At 33.0% G+C, this 22,338-nt stretch overlaps 3 protein-coding genes and 1 pseudogene across 3 annotated transcripts; 2 read left to right on the top strand and 2 right to left on the bottom strand.

The window, feature by feature from the left end:
- Window positions 1–209: 209 nt before the first annotated feature.
- LOC129877430 (DNA-directed RNA polymerases II, IV and V subunit 12) lies at window positions 210–2,787 on the bottom strand. The gene is made up of 3 exons (XM_055952927.1): window positions 2,669–2,787; window positions 2,511–2,603; window positions 210–512 (listed from the first exon to the last, which is right to left on the bottom strand). The coding sequence occupies exons 1-3, from the start codon at window positions 2,709–2,711 to the stop codon at window positions 490–492; spliced, it is 159 nt and encodes a 52-aa protein (XP_055808902.1). The 5' UTR covers window positions 2,712–2,787; the 3' UTR covers window positions 210–489.
- Window positions 2,788–16,160: 13,373 nt separating this feature from the next.
- LOC129877152 (probable glutathione S-transferase) lies at window positions 16,161–17,968 on the top strand. Its single transcript, XM_055952636.1, has 2 exons — window positions 16,161–16,624; window positions 17,424–17,968. The coding sequence occupies exons 1-2, from the start codon at window positions 16,307–16,309 to the stop codon at window positions 17,769–17,771; spliced, it is 666 nt and encodes a 221-aa protein (XP_055808611.1). The 5' UTR covers window positions 16,161–16,306; the 3' UTR covers window positions 17,772–17,968.
- Window positions 17,969–18,005: 37 nt separating this feature from the next.
- Window positions 18,006–19,571, bottom strand: LOC129877151 (uncharacterized; annotated as a pseudogene).
- A 1,341-nt stretch (window positions 19,572–20,912) lies between these two features.
- LOC129877301 (probable glutathione S-transferase) lies at window positions 20,913–22,181 on the top strand. The gene is made up of 2 exons (XM_055952784.1): window positions 20,913–21,227; window positions 21,775–22,181. Exons 1-2 carry the CDS (start codon window positions 20,913–20,915, stop codon window positions 22,117–22,119), a joined length of 660 nt encoding a protein of 219 aa, XP_055808759.1. The 3' UTR covers window positions 22,120–22,181.
- The last annotated feature ends 157 nt before the right edge of the window (window positions 22,182–22,338 follow it).

The following is a 22,338-nucleotide window of genomic DNA, read 5'->3' on the forward strand; positions in this document are numbered from 1 at the left end:
AATGCACAAAACATTAGTAGTTATTTCTAACTCAAACATGTGACTTATAGGTCATACAGAAGCAATTTTACCATTGTTCCAAGACTCCCCCCTTCTAGTTACACCCCTATTTAATAAAATTGTATTCAAATCTAAAATTCAAATTCCATGGGCAATCTTTTTTTTTTATTCAAAGAAAAAAGATAACGAAAATAACATAATCAAGGAAGTAAGACACAACTCGTGAAGATTTTAACATAAACGGATTTTCCACAATAGACCACAAGACATTGTGTTTGAGAAATTTCTACAATATTCAACCACGCTGAGTTAGAGTTGAACTTGCCATATAGACTAACAACATGTGAACACGAAGAAATCACACACAGATAGGTAAAGACACACAATGGCCACGCTGACACGCGTGATATTTAATACTAGCTATTACGTTTTTAACATCTACTTCCATACGAGCAGAACTCTTGCTGTTCTTCCAAATGACTTTAAGCATCACCGAGCTTCATACTGCACGACTGCACCAAAACAATGCAGCTTAGTGTACTGGTAGAAATAAAGAACTACGATGAAAAAAAGCGTAGAAGTGAAATATTGTAGGTTGGCCCAGATGCCTAATGGCAACAAAGTGAGGTGTTTCAAGATGTTGTTTATATTCTAATTTGTGGTAAAACTGCTACTAAGATTATTGTATTAGAAACCTTGCACTGGGTAATGGTTTATTTAGCTTTTGAATCTCCAGATTAACAGCAAAGAAACACAACTATATGCATAACAACTAAATCATCTTAGGATTGCAAACTCGGGATCTTCTGGCCTATGACAGTTGCTATCCATCAAAAAGATAACAATCCAGTGGTGGACCTAGTGCATCAGCAGCAGATATGGGCTCACTTGCTCCCTTCAGGAATAGTTTAACAATTTAGCAGGACATATACGCCTACCCTAAGTTCATTTCTATTGCTAACAGAGCCAATAATACCCCACATTCTCTTACTTAAACAGACTCTAATGAGACTCTTGTTGCAGCATGTGGACCATTAAAATGGAAGGCTAAGCACACATACACAGATTAAACAACCAAAGCATATATGTTCTATAATAGATTGAGCAGGAAATTCACTTAAGAATACCCAAAAGAAAAGGCTAAATCACCAAGGAGATAATTCATGTATGATATGCTTCAGTATGGTTGAATACTATCCGCAAATAAACGTGGATACAGTTTTATCAAAAAATATTTTCTTGCCGCTTAACTTCCCTTTCAGTCGACAGACAACCACAACTAGTCAACCAATGAATCAAGATAACATCAACACTAAAAGACCATAACATATTAAGTACAGTAAATGAGGCAAATCACTTAAAATACTACTACTATTTAATTGTTGACAGGTTCCATGGGTTGTCTTCAGAATTTGGCAAGCACCTAAAATACACAATAGTATAGATTAATACCATAATAATGATCACCAATAGAATACTAAGACTGTTCAATCTTCTTACATGTTTGCATCTCATCATTGCAATTCTAAGACTGTTCTATGTTCTACTTAAGCCTTTTTCTGAGATTTCTCTTTAACAAAGATACCACATTAAATGCATTATTTACAACTCAATAAGAAGCACATCAATTCTATCCCCTACCATCCCAGTAGGCTAATTGAAAAGATAGCACTTGAAATTTCACTATATCAAAATTACTGCAACTTCTGAATTTCAGCTCATCCAAATTACAGCACTTTCTGAACATTCCATCTTTTTAAACAACATCAACATACTCAGTGTAATTCTACAAGTGAGGTCCGTGGAGGATGGTATGTATGCGGCCTTACCCCTATGGCCCTATATTATGCAAGTAGAGAAGTTGTTTCCGATAGACACTCAGGCTCAAGTAAAACATATCAAAATCAAGTATGGAGAGGAAATACAGTAAAGAAGAAACCAGATGAGAAGAGTACAATAGAAACAACAATATTCCATCTTTCTAAGATCAACCAATTTACTCCAACACTTGTTTTACTCTCAATTGATAAACCTTACCGAGTTAGACCAAACAAAACCACAAGCCTTAAGCTACTAATCTATTCTTAAGAAAAATCCCCATTAGAACTTACCACTACAATATTAAAAAGGGCAGCTTCCTACTATGTCTAAAAGGGGGGGTTTCTAACCGGGTCAAGGCCAACTAGACCTTGACTAATTCCACAAGGTACCTCCCACCAATTCAGGCACCAGATAACTCTGTTCACCTAACAGATGGAAACAAAACACCTAGTATTTGATCATAAAACCTCACGATTTTCAACACACTTTATTGAGGGGTTTATTCTAGCTAGGTCAATTTGTTCAAACCTCAAATCAACTGATTTTTTCTTCTTACATGATGTCTAAACAAGCTTACCCAAATCCCTAAATCAACCCCAAATACCGCAATCGAGTAAACATCAACACATAAAACTCAAAAAAGAAGAAGATTAAAAGGGTAACAAAAGTGTAAAAGGGAAAATAAATACTTCTTCGAGTCCTCTTCTTGTAGAGAATACGATAACCACATTCACGACACTGTATCACATCACCAGGCTTTAGGGTATTCTCCTGCCCACAATCTGCAAAATCCGATCACCCGTTAAAAAAAAAAAAAAAAAAAAAAAAAAATGCGATGAAATAGTACCTCCACAGATGTAGCTGACTGGTTCAACAGGTTGAGAATCCATTGATGATCAATCAACTAATAGCAGAGAGAGAGAGAGCCGAAAAGCTTGAAGGCCAACAATGGAAGAATTTACTGGGGTTTTTAGGTATATATAAAGTAGTTTTTGGGCTGGGCCGAGTTTATGACCTATATAATCCACTTACTTAAAGGGCCTGGGCCAAATGGTGATTTAAGTGAAGAGAAGAGAGGGGTCCGGCCCAAGCTCATGACCACTAACCACTTCAGTGTAGGGCTTCGTATCAGTTGATTCGATTTGATTTTTAAGTTTATCGATTTGGTTTTAGGTATATATAAAGGAGTTTTTGGGCTGGGCCGAGTTTATGACCTATATAGTCCACTTACTTAAAGGGTCTGGGCCAAATGGTGATTTAAGTGAAGAGAAGAGAGGGGTCCGGCCCAAGCTCATGACCACTAACCACTTCAGTGTAGGGCTGCGTATCAGTTGATTCGATTTGGTTTTTAAGTTTATTGATTTGACTTATCGATTATCGATTTATAAACATATTATACCGTTATAGAACCATCAAGACATCAGCTTAGCGGTTATCAGTTATCGATTATTGATCGTTATTAGTTCGGTTATTGGTTTAACCGTTAAGATTTGACATCCAAAATAATCATTGAAAATAACTTAGAAACAAAATGACAAGCCAGATGAACTATGCACATGAGTTGACAGGCTGCATCTTGTTTAAAAACAAACACTGTTATATTGTAGAATAACTGAGAGTTTGAAACATGCATAAATAAAAGTATGAAGTTAAACTCTAAGTTAAGGACTTTATATACCAAATTGTATAAATATAATTATTTAATATGTTATGGGATTATCGGTTAACCTTTTAAGAGAAAACCTCAAACCATTAAAAATCGATAACTTGATAATAAAAAAAATCAAAATTGTTATCGAAACCGATAAACCTTAAGTTAAACTGTATTGAAATCTTTTTTGTCCTTGAGTTATAGAAATATTTCAATTTTGGTTTTTCTGTGTAATTTGACTGAACATAATTAACCTTTAATTAATATAAATATGTAATTTTAGCACTTCAAAATAATAACAATTTATAAACTTAATTCGAATCGACATATTTAACAATGAATATAAACGTTTGTTTTTGATTCCTCAAACTATTACGACATTCTTGGTACATGATCAATATTATTAAAAGAATCAACTAGCATTAATAATACCTATATCTATTTTGATTATGATATTATTGCGCGCAAGTTTATTCTTGTTGGGTTGTTAGATATTTTTGGAAAAATTACCAAATTACACACCTTATATTTTTATATTTTCAATTATTCCCTACCATTTGTAAAAATTTCAAAAATCTCTCTTCTGATACATACGAATGACGCTGATACATCACAGTTTGATACATAAGTCTTTTTCATGATATATCGCTAGTTGATACAAACCAAACACACAATGTATCAGTATAACATAAGTTTTACTGCTATTTTTGTTGTGTTCATGATATATTGGATGTTATAAGCTGATTCATAAGTTTTATTGATATTACAATGTTTGGTTTGTATCAACTAGCGATGTATCATAAAAAAGACTTATGTATCAAATCGCGATGTATCAGCGTCATTCGTATGTATCATAAATCTGGAAAAAAAAAAGGGAATTCGGATAATTACCAAAAAAATCGGAATAAATTGGAATTGAGCTTTTTCACTATAAAATTTAAGTAATCATCCCTATATTTTTTTAATACTAGAATAGGAGTGTTTGACTATCTCATCTAATATATATTAGAATCATATCAATTAATATATCCGCTATTACATTTAATTTTCTTAAAAAAATAGTTAAGCGATTTGACACTATGCTCCTTATTTTTATAATAGTAGCATATCACGTTTGAACAAGTTTTTATTATAACAGATTAAATTATACTAATATATAAGTTAAATTCTCAAAATAATACACTCCTTCTGGTAGAAATAGAAAAAATCTTTCCTTTAATTTCCACTGCCTATAATATAGGAAAGTGTTTATTCAACATACATAACAAATAATTTCCATAAAGAAGAAATTAAAAGCTCATTCACCCCTTGTTGAAAATATGGTGGTGAAGAATAATGTCAAAGTAATTAATTCTCTAAGACCAAACTCATCACTACCATCAAAATATAGGCATGTGAATGGTAATTAGGCTCACCAAAAAAAAAGAGACCAAAACTAGAAAAAAGAAAAGAAAAAGAAAAGGAATAAAAATCATCCTTTTCTCCTTATGAATTAAGGTAGCACTTCTAGTTTTAAGCTATGTTGCTCGAACCTTCGAATAATGTTGTTTTATTAGAGTCGGATTTTTAAAAAATAGAAGTATTTCGACAGATAACTGACAATATTTTTGAAGAGTTCGAACAATATAGAGTTTAAGACAGTAATAGTGCTTTTATTTTCTTGGAGACAAATACTATAGGCAGTTTTTGTAAGACTATAGCTTAGTAATAAGCTAAGATGGAGTTGATTTTGGCTCCGAGATATCGATCTCTTTCGAGTTTTCTATCGAGAGAAGATGAAATAGCTGATACATAAGCTTCTTCCTCATTGATGGTGTCCAATTTTTTAGAAATTGGACATGGTTTGGGCAGAGAGATAAATTTTTGTGGAGCAATTTCTGTTGAGAACCTCATCAATTTAAGAATATTGGCCATTATTGTAATGTTGGAGGGGGAAATATAGTGGTAGTATAATAATAAAAAGTTGAAAAACGTTGTGATTGCCCTTATCAACTTATATTGTATTTATAGAAGAAAAAAAAAACAGAGTGAGAACTATTCATTGGGTTGGGGGTATGTGTGGTTAATTAACTAACACACAATCACACAAATGAATTATAAAAGAATGAAATAATATAAATATTTAATGAGGTTTAAAACCAATGTCATAGCGCTATTGGGGCAGGATGACACTCTCAGATAACATTCACTGACTGCATTCGATCTGATCTAAATTGTCAATAAATTTGATACAGTCCTGAACTTATCAACCCTCAACCACCACTACTGTTATATAGCCTAATCTCATTACATGTATTGTTATTTTGTCCTGACAGTCCCCGCAAAGTTTTTTCTTGGACTAGCCATTGTCAAGACGAAAAGTGTGTATACATATCTTATAAAACTCTTCATTTTCCTTTTTCATTTCAATGTGTGATACACCTAATATCATGTGCACTCATCTTTTAAAAACTTGCTAGTATAGACGTTTGTCAATCCTTCTCTTTGACTGTCCTCTATCATTGGTGACGTATCTCCAATTTTTGGGTTGCGCTTTTTCAAGTACGAAATTAAAGACATATAGTCAAGATACTTGATATATGTAGCAAGCACTTCACTTCTTAAATGGATTTATCATAACAAATTAGTCAAATTAATAAATTTTAAATTAAATATTAACATCAAACAAAGAAATTAAAACGAAAGCAATATAAAAAACATATTATTTCCATCGTGTCCAATACGTTATTGCCTTTTAACATTACACAGCTGAACTCTACTTTTTTGCATTAATTTAAGGAAAATGTCTTGTTTGGCCAAAATTGACTAGACAGCAAAATCCCTATATAAGGGGGACCAAAATATCAAATTCTATATTTGAACTTTAAACTCTCATTGGTAATAATATTTTCTACTACGAAAAATGTGTTACAAACACATAACCAAAAAGTTCTAACAAGTTCATGATATGTATTATTCGTTTTAATTCAAAGACTTCACAAATTTATATCTTGTGTTATGGCATCATCTCAACCAAAAAGCGTGTGTATAAATGTATCCTCACCGATATTTGCCTCGTTATCATATATATAGTGTGAGAGTCTGATTTTGATACCATAGATTTTTCACAACTCAAGCCATAACACGTATTGACCACTTTAACCTAAAAATGGCTACGCCATCATTGAACTCAAAAGCATGTGTATTATATCATGTGAATTTGTGTTCTATTTTATATAGCATTTTACTCTTTTTTAACTTTTCAATGTAGAACTAATTACCTAAAATATCAAGTACGTGTACTTCATCTTCAAAAACTTATCTGCTTAAGACTTAAAGCTTTCGATTAATATCATTTGCTCGTTGAAAAAAAAATAATTATTATCATTTGTTGTCTCTTTTTCTATTTTTTATGGTCTTTTGAAGTCGCCAAGAGCCATTTTCTGTTTCCTATGAGAGAAAAAAAACAATTGAAAAATTAAACTATGATTTATTCAATTTTTCCTTATTTAAATAGATTTTAGTAAAATCACAAGTCTATTTTATTTATGTTGTGTGTGATACTATTGATCAATGCAGAAGTCATAATTTTTACTGAGGAGTTCAAAATATATAAAAAAAATGAATAGATGAAAGAATTACCCAAAGGCATTCAACACCTATCATATATATATATATATATATATATATATATATATATATATATATATATATTAAAAATAATTTTTATCTTATATATATAGTGTAATTTTTTGCGGAAGAGTTTGAATTGGGATGTACCCTATTGCTATTGACACTCTTCATACGTACATTCTCGTCACACAAATATCTACAAATTATCTTGAATATCTATTTAATATGTATCTGTAAAACAGTATTATATAAATTGAGACAGAAAAAATATATATTTAATACCACAACCACATTTGTCCTTTCAAATAAATTACGTACGTATGTGTTGTTTGTGAGTACCAACAGTGTCACGACTCCACATCTATCACTAGATCTTTCTAATTGTATAGATCTCCTCAACAATGACTGCTCCTTTTGGTGTATATATATATATTTATTATTTTGAAAAGTAATTATTTAAAAAAAATTAATAAACATTTTTGACTTTTCAAAAGCTCGATCAAAATAGTCTGTTTGGCCAAGTTACTAGGAGGTTAAAAGTGCTTATTTTTTAAAAACTATTGTATTTGATTAAATTTTTGAGAGAAAATAAGTATTTTAGGAAGTAACAGGAGTTGGTTTTTCAAAAACTAAAATATTAGTTTTTTCCCAAAAGTACGTTTGAGAAGAATACACTTAATTACCAATACTTTTTAAAAGTTTAGTCAAATACTAATTGCCGCTCAAAAATATTTTTTAAATTGATCGATCAAACACAAACTGTTTCTCAATGAAAGAACTTTTCAAAATAAATTAATTTTAAAAATTTGATCAAATAAATAATAAGTCATAAGTTTTCTATAATAGTCATTCTCTATAATAAATATTTTATCATAACAGACAAATTTTCTTTATAATTAATTTTATTATGTTATATTATATATTTTTATAATAATATTTTACTATAGCAATCAAATAAATATCTAAACGAACAACGCCATTATAAACCCTATTGGGGCATGAACATGAAAAATTAGGAGGCATTGAAATATTTTCTTTTTGGATGCTAGTTTCCACATAAGAGCTTTAACTACAAGCAATAAATGCCAATACTTCTGCCACGTCATTGATCAATACACAGCTAGAAGTTTGAATATGTATTTGATCGAATTTAATAATTTTTACTTAAATAATATATTTATATTAAATATTCATCAAAAATGTATAAATTTTATATTCAGAATTTAATTATTATCATTTGAAATTATTCTTTTAAAATTTAAAACTTATAATATTAAAATTCTAACTCCGTCTCTATTATACATGTTCATGTTTCATTATTTGTATTATGTGTTCCATTTGGAAAAGGTAAGAGGACTTGACCTCTTTTAGAGGCAAACCTCTCTTTTAGCATTAGTGACATGGTGCCAATAAGATTTGATGATGACAATACATATCATAGCTAGTGGCACAAGAAGTAACACCATGAGAAAATTATGGGTCCATTTGGTTCATAGGATTAGGTGGATTATCGCGATATAAATTTTGAGATTAAATTTATTTCGTATTTGATTGAAGGTATTAGCTAAAATCATTACATATAGAAGATATGATTGATTATTCAAGTTATAATCATTTGTGAGATAACTTAATCTTGAACTATAGTATTGAATCATAAGGAGATTTATGGATTTCTTATTTGAAGTAATTACGACTTGTATCACCAATTATTGAGAATCCTCACGAGATGTACATATGAATTCCCTTATTTTCACAGCCTTACAATCCTCTCTAGGAAGATGCAGAGAGTTTTTTCTTCTTGTCTTATTAATTAGGGATGGATGGCAACTTTGAAATGTCCAATTCATCCGAACCCAATATTTTTATTACAAAGTAAATTTATATGTAAAAATTCACTAAAATTACATTAAATAGTAGATATGAACCTATAACATTTAAAATATAATGGCTTTAATGATTAAAAAAATTTAAAGATTGAACTCATAACACTTAAATCATGAATCTACCTTTAATATTAACATGAAAATAATAATATTGTTTTTCAAACTCATAATAGTAAATTTATACGATATAACCCAACAACTATTTCCAACATGAGCCACACAACCTTAGGCTCACATTAACATCTCTTATTAATGTTATAAAAGGAAACTACACTGTACAGACACCTATCAAAATAGTAGCCAATATATATATATATTTTTATATGTTATTATTTAATATATATAAAATTTATAGTTTTAATATAAAATAGTATATTTTTTTGTATGTTTGATTTGCAAATATATCATTTTGACCTACTGGCCAAATATGTAACTTTCCCAGCTTATAGAGCCCAAGAGGGCAATGTTTAGGCCCTATAAGTTGAAAAGAACTTCGGCCCATTTTCTTATTTGGTTTGTACTATCTAGTGTTATTTTTTTTTCTCTTTTTGTTTGAAGATTTCAAGATTTGGTGACTTAATAATAATATTGTCCTCTTTTTTTAAGTAATGATATGTAAGTGTTGGATTCTTGTATTTCAGCTTATGTCTTAAGAAAAATCAAAGATGTATATATAGTGGTCGAGCCTTGTTCCTTTCTACTTGTCGTTCTTTATTTTCCTCCTTTTTTTTTACATATTGTATCTTGCTTACTTCAGCGCTAAGTGCTGGATTCTTGTATTTCAGCTTATGTATTAACAAAATGTGCTGGAGCCAGAGTTTCATTTGGTTCCACTCTGTTAGATATCAACTAGCAGATCAGGTCGTGCAATATTTTAAAAGAGTTTCAAGTTTTGTTCATTGAAAGTGTATATGTTAATGTTATACAGTCAAGTAAACTGAGTGAGATCTTGTTATATCGAGTTAAATTGTATTAATAGTGTAAAGATTCTTTACGCTATCAGTGTATATTTATTTAAATCCTACATCTAAAAGGTGTAGAAGGAATGGATATTTCCCTGAATCTATAAGCTTTTTCCCCCTAAATTTATTCAAGAATTGTTCGATATTCATGATTAATTTTTTTGACTATGTTGGTCGAACTCTTAAGAAGATGTTGTTACAATCATGTAAGATTCTTCAAAAATGCACTACTCTGACATGCATGCAACTGATCAATATTTTTGAAAAGTCTGAGCAACACAACTTTTTGGGCATCTAATGACATTAATGAAATCTCAAAACATAAACTTTCTTAAAGGACAACCCGGTGTACAAAGGTGAGTTCTCCCATCAGCTACAAGTTGTGCCATATGAATCCCTCTAGTAATAAATTGACAACCATATGTCAAAGGACAACCCGGTGCACAAAGCATCCCACATTTGCAAGACAAAACTTAAAAAATCGAGGTTTTCATCGATCAAGATCTAACTTTTGGGGACTCTTTTCTATTGTTTAATCTAACTTTGCGACCCCCATGTTATGTTATATTATCGACGCTCTAGTATTCACTGCCCCCTTGAATTTCCAACTTTGGCTTTGATGTTTCTGTATTTTGCCCCATAATACAAAATCAACACATGGACTAAAGTAAATCCTGTTGTAAAATGAGACTAAATTAACAATTTAATAATGAAAAAGAGAGTAAATAGGAGAACAGAAGAAGAAGCAAAGCAGAGTATTTGTTCTTCACGACTGTCTATTGCCAATTCATGGCAATGTATATATAGGAGTTAATTTAGTGGGATGCCCACTTTTAGTGGGCCCCACTTTAATATAATATGTGGTGGGCATTCCACTTATATGTGGACACTCCACTTAACACTCCCCCTTGGATGTCCACGTGTAATGTGCCTCTATAAAAAAAATTACAAGAAATAAAATACATAGTTATTGTGTCTCGTTAAAAACCTTCCTAGGAAAAACCCAGTGGGAAAAAAAATACACACATATGGTAATACGCCTTGAATGCTGCCTCATTAAAAACCTTACCAGGAAAACCCAGTGGGACAAAACCTTGGTTAAGGAAAAAAGAGTGCAGCGCGTATTTTACTCCCCCTGATGAAAGCTTCATTTAATATTTTGGAGACGGCGCATTCCAACTTTATATCTTAATTTCTCAAAAGTTGATGTAGGTAATGCCTTTGTGAATAAATCTGCAAGATTATCACTTGAACGAACTTGTTGTACATCAATATCACCATTCTTCTGAAGATCATGTGTGAAGAATAATTTTGGTGAAATATGTTTCGTTCTGTCTCCTTTTATGAAGCCACCTTTCAATTGAGCTATGCACGCGGCATTGTCTTCGAATATAATTGTGGGTACTTTAACATTATTTTCCAGACCACATCTTTCTTTGATGAACTGTATCATCGATCTCAACCACACACATTCTCTACTTGCTTCATGAATTGCTATTATTTCAGCATGATTTGAAGAAGTAGCAACAATGGACTGTTTTGTAGATCGCCATGATATAGCAGTCCCTCCGTGTGTAAACAGATAACCTGTCTGAGATCGAGCTTTATGTGGGTCTGATAAATAACCTGCATCTGCATAACCAATAAGGTCTGCGTAACCTTTGTTAGTATAAAACAAACCCATATCAATAGTACCCTTCAGGTATCGCAAAATATGTTTGATACCGTTCCAATGCCTTCGCGTTGGGGATGAACTATACCTTGCTAGCAAATTAACAGAAAATGTTATGTCAGGTCTAGTTGCATTAGCAAGATACATAAGTGCACCAATAGCACTGAGATATGGTACTTCAGGACCAAGAATTTCTTCATCCTTTTCTGGAGGTCGAAATTGATCTTTTTCCACTTCAAGTGATCGAACAATCATTGGAGTACTTAATGGATGTGCTTTGTCCATGTAAAATCTTTTTAAGTGTAGGCAGATTGATGGACAAAAACTCCGTCTGCTAAATGTTCAATTTGCAGACCTAGACAAAGTTTTGTCTTTCCAAGGTCTTTCATTTCAAATTCTTTCTTTAGATATTCAATTGCCTTTTGGACCTCTTCAGGGGTTCCAATGAGATTTATGTCATCAACATAAACGGCGAGTATAACAAACTCTGATTCCATTTTCTTAATAAAAACACATGGACAAATGACATCATTTATATAGCCTTTATTTATCAAGTACTCACTGAGGCGATTATACCACATACGCCCTGATTGTTTTAGACCATATAATGATCTTTGGAGTTTTATTGAGTATACTTCCCGAGACTTTTTGCATGTTTCAGGCAATTTTAATCCTTCTGGGATTTTCATGTAAATTTCATTATCAAGTGAACCATAAAGGTAAGCTGCAACCACATCCATTAGGTGTATTTCAAGATTTTTATGTACAGCTAAACTGATGAGATATCGAAATGTTATTCCATCCATAACCGGTGAATATGTTTTCTTCATAGTTGACTCCGGGTCTTTGAGAGAATCCTTGTGCAACAAGGCGTGCCTTATATCTTACAATTTCATTTCTCTCATTTCGTTTTCTAACAAAAACCCATTTATAGCCAACTGGTTTTACACCTTCAGGGGTTTGGACTACAGGTCCAAAAACCTCACGTTTAGCAAGTGAGTCTAATTCTGATTGAATTGCCTTTTGGCATTCTGGCCAATCACATCTACGTCGACAATCTTCGACGGATTTAGGTTCAAGACTTTCACTATCTTGCATAAGGTTAATTGCAACATTATATGCAAAAACATTATCAACCGTGATTTTAGATCGATCTAACTTTATCTCATCACCGAAAGAACTTATTGAAATTTCTTCATTCACTTGAGTCTCGGGTTCACTGATTTCTTCAGGAATATCAAGATTACTCAAATCTTGGCCTTCTTTAGGAGGTTCTATTGTAGTATCATCTTTATTATTTCTCACGCTTCTTTTTCTAGGATTTTTATCCTTTGAACCCAACGGTCTACCACGCTTCTGGCGTGTTTGGGATTCAGAAGCTATGATACTTGTAGATGGTCCTTTTGGGACATCAATCCGGATAGGTACATTCACTGCAGGGATATGTGACTTAGTTATCCGTTTCAAATCAGTAAATGCATCTGGCATTTGATTTGCTATTTTCTGCAAGTGGATGATCTTCTGGACCTCCTGTTCACATGTGCGGGTACGTGGATCAAAATGTGATAGTGATGAAACTTTCCACGCAATTTCTTTTTCTTTTTCGGGTTTCTTTTTCTCTCCCCCTAATGGCGGGAAAATTGTTTCATCAAATCGACAATCTGCAAATCGAGCAGTGAATAAATCTCCAGTCAACGGTTCAAGGTATCGAATTATGGAGGGTGAGTCAAACCCAACATATATGCTCAACCTTCGTTGAGGGCCCATTTTTGTACGTTGTGGTGGTGCTACAGGCACGTACACCGCACAACCAAAAATTCTTAAATGGGCTATATTTGGTTCATGACCAAATACTAATTGTGACGGAGAGTATTTATTATAATGTGTCGGTCTGAGACGTACAAGTGCTGCTGCATGTAAAATAGCATGACCCCAAACAGTAATTGGCAATTTTGTTTTTATTAGTAGAGGTCTTGCTATCAATTGTAGGCGCTTTATAAATGACTCTGCAAGGCCATTTTGAGTATGAACATGAGCAACAAGATGTTCAATTTTTATCCCAATTGATAAGCAATAATCATTAAATGCTTGGGATGTAAATTCTCCAGCATTATCAAGGCGAATGGTCTTAATTGGATAATCTGGGAATTGCGCTCTCAATCTTATTATTTGTGCTAACAACTTCGCAAACGCCAGGTTGCGAGATGATAACAGGCACACATGAGACCATCTAGATGATGCATCTATTAGGACCATAAAATATCTAAACAATCCACTTGGTGGATGAATAGGTCCACATATATCTCCATGTATACGCTCTAAAAATCCAGGAGATTCGATGCCAACCTTCAGGGTAGATGGCCTGATAATTAATTTGCCTTGATAACAAGCAGCACATGAAAATTCATCATTTGTAAGAATCTTCTGGTTCTTTAAAGGATGTCCAGTTGAATTTTCAAGAATTCGTCTCATCATTATTGATCCAGGATGACCTATTCGATCATGCCATAGCACAAATATATTTGGATCAGTAAACTTCTGGTTTACGATCATATTTGCTTCAATTGCACTAATTTTTGCATAATATAGGCCAGATGACAGAGTTGGTAATTTTTCCAAAATATATTTCTGGCCTGAGACACTCTTGGTTATACCAAGATATTCAATATTCATTTTATTTAATGTCTCAACATGATATCCATTTCTGCGGATATCTTTAAAACTTAACAAGTTTCTTGGGGATTTAGAAGAAAATAGTGCATCTTCTATAACAATTTTTGTCCCCTTAGGTAGAATTATAGTAGCTCTTCCGGAGCCTTCTATCATTTTTGAATTACCAGAAATTGTAGTAACATTAGCTTTTCTTCTAAGTAAATTGGAAAAATATTTCTCGTCTTTAAATATAGCATGGGTTGTTCCACTATCAATTACACAAATATCCTCGTGATTTATCATTGATCCAAACAAGATTTGAGGCATTTCCATATTTTCTTCACAAAGAAAGAAAGTAAATATTATAATTAATACATAATTTATTATACAAAGTTTTATTTCATTACATTGAGCTAGAAAAATACAAACATAATATTTAATACATACAACAACAAAGAGAATTATTTAAATATTATCGGGCTTATCAACATTCATATTTACTTCTGGAAAATTAAAGAAATCAGCTACATCTAGATGCATGGGCTCAATATTGTCCTCAGAGATAAAATTTGTCTCTGGATTATTTTCTGCCCTTTTTAACGATGCCTGATATAGCTGAACCAAGCGTTTTGACGACCGGCAAATCCGCGACCAGTGCCCCACACCTCCACATCTATGACATATTGTTTCTGAATTATTCTTCGGTAAAGCTTCTGGCTTTTTACCCTGCCTTTTATATTGCTGGTTATTTCTCGGTGCCAGCCGAGCATCATGATTAAAATTTCTTCTTTGACTACGACCACGACCACGACTGGGGCCATGGCCTCTTTCTCGTTGGTTAGAATTTGCCTGATTCACTTCAGGGAGTGGCAAAGAACCAACTGGCCGACTATCATGATTTTTCATTAATAGTTCATTATGTCTTTCAGCAATAAGAAGGTGAGAAAGTAATTCAGAATATTTTTTAAAGCCTTTTTCGCGATATTGCTGCTGCAGGAGCATATTCGCGGGTGGAAATGTGGAGTACGTTTTTTCAAGTTTATCTTGTTCCGTGATTTCATCTCCGCATAAAGTTAACTGAGCTATAATTCTAAATAAAGCAGAATTATATTCAGTTATATTTTTAAAGTCCATCAGTCTCAGATTTAACCAGTCATAACGTGCTTGTGGAAGCATGACCAACTTCAGGTGGTCATACCTTTCTTTTAAATTTTTCCACAATTTCAAGGGATCTTTTAATGTAAGATATTGTAATTTAAGACCCTCGTCAAGATGGTGGCGGAGGAAAATCATAGCTTTTGCACGGTCTTGACTAGATGCCGTGTTATCATCTTTGATGGTGTCTGTCAGACCCATTGATTCAAGATGAATTTCGGCATCTAGTGCCCATGAGGAGTAATCTTTTCCAGAGATATCCAAAGCAACAAATTCAATTTTGGAAATATTTGCCATTTTATAAAAATAAAATTAAATAAAACTCTTACTACTTTTGTTACCTTGAAAATTAGCCGGAGCCTCGTGCTGATAACGTGTTGTAAAATGAGACTAAATTAACAATTTAATAATGAAAAAGAGAGTAAATAGGAGAACAGAAGAAGAAGCAAAGCAGAGTATTTGTTCTTCACGACTGTCTATTGCCAATTCATGGCAATGTATATATAGGAGTTAATTTAGTGGGATGCCCACTTTTAGTGGGCCCCACTTTAATATAATATGTGGTGGGCATTCCACTTATATGTGGACACTCCACTTAACAAATCCAAATATCTATAAAATAAAAGTCTCATTAACAATTGTGTTGTCTATCACTAGTGGTAGATGACAATGGCATTAAGTGAGTCATCTTTTTTTTTTCCCAATAATTGCCAACCATAGTAGATTATTATAGTGTAATTAAAAAAAGATCTTTGAAAATGAAGCTCACCTATGTTGAAAATTCAAATTTTGTGTTGTTCCACATGTCAAGATCTTTTGACTAAAAAAGAAATCAATTGTGGAGCTATTTCTTGTACTTGTTAACAATTTGAGTTTTTTTTTTCCTCATAGCTTAGTAATGGAGAATGATGAGGTGATTCTATTGGATTTCTGGCCTAGTATGTTTGGCATGAGGGTCAGAGTTGCACTAGCTGAAAAAGGGATTGAATATGAGTACAAAGAAGAAGACTTGTTTAGCTCTAAAAGTCCTTTTCTTTTGAAGATGAATCCTGTACACAAGAAGATCCCAGTTTTGATTCACAAAGGAAAACCTGTTTGTGAATCATTCGTTGTAGTTGAGTATATCGATGAAATGTGGAAGGATAAAGCTCCACTGTTACCCTCTGATCCTTATGACAGAGCACAAGCCAGGTTTTGGGCTAACTACACTGACAAGGTAGATCTTAGAATTAATAGTCGTAGTATTGCTCCTATAGTTTCTTGTCTTTGATTTCCATTACTGTTTTATTGTTTCTTGTACTTTGATTATTTTACTGTTCAGAAATGCCTTGTTATACTTTTTCTAGACTACTTTAGACTAGGTTTATCGGAAACAATCTCTCTACCTTTGAAGGTACACTCTACTCTTCTCAGCTCTCACTTTGTGGGACTATGCTGGGTATGTAGTTGTTGTTGTTGTTGTTGTCTTCTCTTACGGCATTTAAATGAAACGAATCTGAATAAGACCAAGTAGATATAGAGGATTGGATTCATATATCAGATGTTGTAGTTCATTGATATTGTTGTATGTGAGCACAAAGGATAGATCTTAAAATTAGTAGTTGTAGACTAGTAGTAGTATTGCTCCTATAGTTTCTTGTCCTTTGATTTCCGTTACTGTTTGTTGTTTCTTGTACTTTGATTCTCGTATGATTTTGTTGTAGTTACTGTTCAGAAATGCCTTGTTATGCTTTTTCTGGACTACTTTGGACTAGGTCTATCGGAAACAACCTCTCTACCTTTGAAGGTAGGGGTAAGGTCTACGTACACTCTATTCTTCCTAGATCTCACTTTATGTGACTACACTGGGTATGTTGTTGTTGTTGTTGTTGTCGTCGTCTCTTATGGCATTAGAACGAAATGGATCTGAATAAGGCCGAGTAGATATAGACGATTCAAACAGCAGACGATGTAGTTCATTCATATGTGATCACAAAAACGGTGAGATTTTTATATGGGAAATCTTGAAACTGCAGTTGTATGATTTCGGAAGGAGAATATGGACAGAGAAAAGAGAAGAGTTCGCGGGAGGTAAGAAGGACTTCATCGATCCACTCAAGTTACTGGAAGAAGCTGCACTGGGAGACAAGCCTTACTTTGGAGGGGAAAGTTTTGGTTTTGTGGATATTGCTCTGATTGGATTCTACAGGTGGTTTTATACGTACGAGACCATTTGCAATTTCAGCATAGAGGCTGAGTGCCCAAAGATTGCTGCTTGGGGAAAGAGATGTATGCAGAAGGAGAGTGTCTCGAAATCTATAGCTGACTCTCATAAGATCTATGAGGTAGTACTAGAATTCAGAAAGAAACGTGGATTAGAATAAACATGTTCATGTGCTTCATAAAACACGAAAGGCACTTAGTTCTGCCTAGTCGAAAAATAGTTTCAGAGTTGAAGGAATAAAGACAATCGCCAAGCGTTGACTTGTGGAGTGTCAGTATTGTCTGTGTAATTTTACTGCTGCTTTTTTCATGGACATCAAGATATGAATAATATAAACAGATGTGGTGTTCTTCCTAATTGTAATTCTTGTTACTATTTGTTAACTTCAAACGTTCCGTTGATTGGAAAATAGAGATAATAAACAGTAAATTTCTTGCCTAAAACTCTTCAGGTTGATTCATTTTGAAGGTAGAGACATCATCCACTTCCTCATTTCCGACTTTAACCTTGTCGTTGTACCTTTCATTATCTGACAAATCAGGTAGTGAAGCAGGATCAAGTTCAAAAGCCTCGTTTATCGTTTGTGTTAATTTAAAGGAGGGAACTTTATGAGAAAATCTGTGTAATTCATTTGCTGATATCACAAATGAGTCACTTCCACAACGTCTCCTTTCAAAAATGCTCATGAATCCACTGTCTTTATCCAGATAACTAACCCTTATACCAGCATCATCAATGAAATCAGAAAGTACCTCTACGATCTCATACTTAAACTGTCGATGAGGTTTTCTAGTAGTTCAGAGCTCCAAACAGCCCAAGTCTCTCCTTTCGTAGGATATATCAGATAATACCCTTGCACGTCCCTATTGCATTGCACTTGATGAGAGAATATAAGGTGTTCTGAAACGTCTAGTGAGCTTCCGAGTTTAAATCTACCACAACTAACCTGTAAGTTCTCATGATTTGTGAAATGATCTTCTTCTGCAATAGCCTCTAACCAAACCATTTGTAACTTAAATTTAGGAGTAAAAACCTTTTCAACTTGAGCGTAGAGTCTAGGCATACCATCTAAATCATCATAACACGCCCAAATTTGATCAACATCAAAGTTTTCTATGTTCTTTTCCTTGTCAAAGTCGTGAAATTTAGCACGAGGACAGTCTAATACTTGTGTGATACCTTTATGATCTGTCTCCGATTCTGATTCAGAGTCATCACGAACAATCCTATCATAACAAATTATCGCAAGACCAGCATTGCTCCTATCAACAGCCATGCTATATTCCGAAGATTTTCCTACCTTTGTCCTTTTCAGTGGATTGTTAGAACAACAGCACTCTGCCAACATTGTTGTCCTCTCTCGTTTCCAACTTCTTTCCCTCAAATCAAATGCTCGTAGACTCAACTGACTCGTAGAATCCAGCTGCATTTTATTAAACAACATAGCAGAATCAAGTTCTTCCTCTCGTGCCTTCATTTCATTCTCTTGTTGCTTCAATTTTTCTTCCCTGGAATCGAGCTCATAAGCTAGCTTGTAAAATTTCTTCTCTTTATTACCAATCTCCTTAAGCTTTCCCTCAATCACATTCTCAAATACCTCAAGCATACCAAGAATCGACATCTCTTTCATCTCCAACTTCTCCTCTCTCATTTTTAAGTCATCAACATATTCTGAAAGCTGTCTTTCTTTATCCACAACTTCATCACATTTCGCGTTAAGTGATTCTCTAACTAATTCAAGTTCTTTTAAGCTTACTCCTATTGATTCTTGAATAGAACACATGTGTTTCTCTCTGGATTCAAGTTCATTGAAACATTCTTTCAACCTTTTTCCAGTCATATCCAAGTGTTGTTCCAAACTTTTCCACTCTAACATCAACGTTAAAAGACCTCGACGGAGGCCAAGCTTTTTACTTTCAATCTCTTCCATATCATCACAAATCCTCTTCAACAATACCATCTTTATTTGCAAGTTACTTGGAATTTTTTTTTTTTTTTTTTTTGTGTGTGTGTTTATTATCAAAATTTCCTAGTTAAAAATTGTTAATAATTTCACCATAAACTTTGACAGTTTTTCATCATACATGCACTACACATTTAAGAGAATGTAAGTGAAAATCAGAAGCAAGATGCTTGTGTTTGGTACTTCTGAAGTACTATGTGAATCCTAGCCTTTCACTTACCTTTATACTACCTTCTTTTTTCACCTTTTTTTTTAAAAAAATAATAATAATATTTTTGTAATTTTACTGAGCTAATTTTGGAAAAACAAAAAATATATATGTATGTTTCTATAAAGCTACATAAAAAGGGACAGGTGTCGTCTCCATGTTCGTTGGCCAATTAAGATGAATAGGATTTTGGCATGTTTTGGATCATTCGATGTCTACGGAATAGACACTCGAACTGAGTCTTGTTTCAATTGAAGACTTCAACTCTTAATAAAGTGTTTCAATTAGATACTTTTCATTCAAATTTTGAAAAAATAATATTGCGCGTGTTTTCATTTGTCTATTAAATAATTGAATTAACCACATAAAATATGTCAATCTCCTTTAATTATACGCATCAACCTCAAGTAGAAAATGTCTTGATTTTTAAGGCTTATTGATGTGAATGAGATTTTTAGGGAAAAAACTCAAATATGTCATTGAACTTTAAAAAATGATTTATTTATGTCATTCGTTAATAGTTGGGCTCAATCATGCCACTGCCATTTCAAAAATGTCCCATTCGTGCCATTATTTTTTAATGGTCAGGTTTTGAGATTTTGCAAAACCAAAATCAGATTTATCATGTGTCTCTTTACTTGTCTAAGTGAAAATGACATCCTTATAAATATCATACACTGATAGCGTAAAGAATTTTTACAGTATAAGTAAAATTTAGCTCGTTATAACATGACCGCATTCATTTTACTTGATGATACAAAAAATAACATATACATTGTCAATGCATAAAATTTAAACTCTTTTAAAATATTGCGCGACTTGATCTGGTAGTCGCTGTCCAACAGAGCCAAAAACTAGGAAAACTCTGGCTCCAGCTAGCACATTTCGTTAATACATAAGATGAAATACAAGAATCCAACACTTAACGCTGAGTAAGCAAGCTACCTTATGTAAAAAACGAGGAAAATAAAAGAACGTCAAGTAGAAAGGAACAAAGTTTTACGATTATATATAAACATCTCTGTCTATGGATCTACCAACTAAATCTAGTGATCATGTCACTTGCTAGAATTTTTTTTCGATTAATCGAAACTTCTTTGTGTTAATTTATGAGTTCTCTTGATCAAGAAATGGCAAATGAAGAGGTGATTTTATTGGACTTTTGGCCTAGCATGTATGGCATGAGAGTCAGGGTAGCATTAGCTGAAAAAGGTGTCAATTTTGTATACAAAGAAGAAAACATGGTTGAAAAAAGTACAATTCTTTTGGAAATGAATCCAATTTACAAGAAAATACCAGTTTTGATTCACAATGGAAAACCAATTTGTGAATCACTAAATGTTGTCCAGTATATTGATGAGGTATGGAAGGATAAAGTTACATTTCTTCCTTCTGATACTTATGAAAAATACCAAGCTTTGTTTCGGGCTGACTATGTGGAGAAGGTAACAAAATATTGTTATTTCAAGAGTTTATTTTTCTATACGTTGACAACAGAGGTAGATTCAGGATTTAAACTTGATGAGTTCAGTCTTTAAGGTTCTTACCGCATTATGAGTTTAGAGTCAATAAATTGTTGATATTTTAGTAAATTTTTACATGTACATATAAGTTGGTTTTTTGTTGACTTCTAAGTTCTTCTTCGTTTCCCTTTGCCAATATAGACCGAAAGAAGCTTCTATTTTTAGGTGTTGGAGACCCCTTCGGTCAAGTAAACCAAGCTCACAGAAAAAAAAAAGTATATCTTTTACACTGACGTATCTCCACCAAGTCATCATAAGAAAATACTGAAACTTTTGCAAATAATAGACATTCTGATGCACTAAACTTCCTCTATGCACATGATACGAATAAGGGTCAAACCACATTAGGTCTTACGTATGCAGTCTTACCTTGCACCATTGTTATATATGTAATAAAACTTCAAAAAATGTACATATATTTTGTAGATCACGCCCAATTCTGAACTCATTGATTTTAAATTCTACGTAGGTGTTTGATACGGGGCGTAAACTATGGATGGGAAAAGGAGGAGAACAACAAAGAAGAAAGGAAAACTACATAGATAGTTTAAGGATGCTAGAAGGAATTCTTGGAGATAAACTTTATTTTGGAGGTGAAAAAATTGGATACTTGGATATTTCTCTCATAGGAATTTGCAGTTGGTTTTATACTTATGAGAAATTTGGAGAATTTAGTACAGAAGTTGAGACACCAAAGATTATTGCATGGGTGAAAAGATGCATGAAAAGGGAAAGTGTCTCCAAATATGTTGCTGAACCCCTCAAGGTTTATGACTTTGCTTTGAAAATTAGAAAGCATTATGGGATAGAGTAGATGAATCAATTGGTGAATTCAGAACTTTTGTCTGTTCTGATATCATGTTTTAAAATATGAATTAGGGCTGCTTATCAGTCAATTTGGTTTGATGTTGAATCAATTTGGTTTTGAATGTTATTGGTTCGACTTAAAAGATTATCATGTTAGGCAACTTAAATTTAAATATAAAACCAAATAAGCATCAAGACAACTTGCTTAAATGACTAAACTTAATCA

Source organism: Solanum dulcamara, chromosome 12 (assembly GCF_947179165.1).
Source record: "Solanum dulcamara chromosome 12, daSolDulc1.2, whole genome shotgun sequence".
Classification (NCBI taxonomy): Eukaryota; Viridiplantae; Streptophyta; class Magnoliopsida; order Solanales; family Solanaceae; genus Solanum; species Solanum dulcamara.

Bases quoted from the DNA above. Each gene is read 5' to 3' on its own strand.
- LOC129877152 (XM_055952636.1), top strand. From the start codon at position 16,307: ATGGAGAATGATGAGGTGATTCTATTGGATTTCTGGCCTAGTATGTTT. The intron at 16,625-17,423 runs GTAGATCTTAGA...TTGAAACTGCAG, and splicing joins GGGCTAACTACACTGACAAG to TTGTATGATTTCGGAAGGAG.
- LOC129877430 (XM_055952927.1), bottom strand. From the start codon at position 2,711: ATGGATTCTCAACCTGTTGAACCAGTCAGCTACATCTGTGGAG. The intron at 2,604-2,668 runs GTACTATTTCAT...CGGATTTTGCAG, and splicing joins AGTCAGCTACATCTGTGGAG to ATTGTGGGCAGGAGAATACC. The intron at 513-2,510 runs GTATTTATTTTC...GTTTTGGTGCAG, and splicing joins CAAGAAGAGGACTCGAAGAA to TCGTGCAGTATGAAGCTCGG.
- LOC129877301 (XM_055952784.1), top strand. From the start codon at position 20,913: ATGGCAAATGAAGAGGTGATTTTATTGGACTTTTGGCCTAGCATGTAT. The intron at 21,228-21,774 runs GTAACAAAATAT...AATTCTACGTAG, and splicing joins GGGCTGACTATGTGGAGAAG to GTGTTTGATACGGGGCGTAA.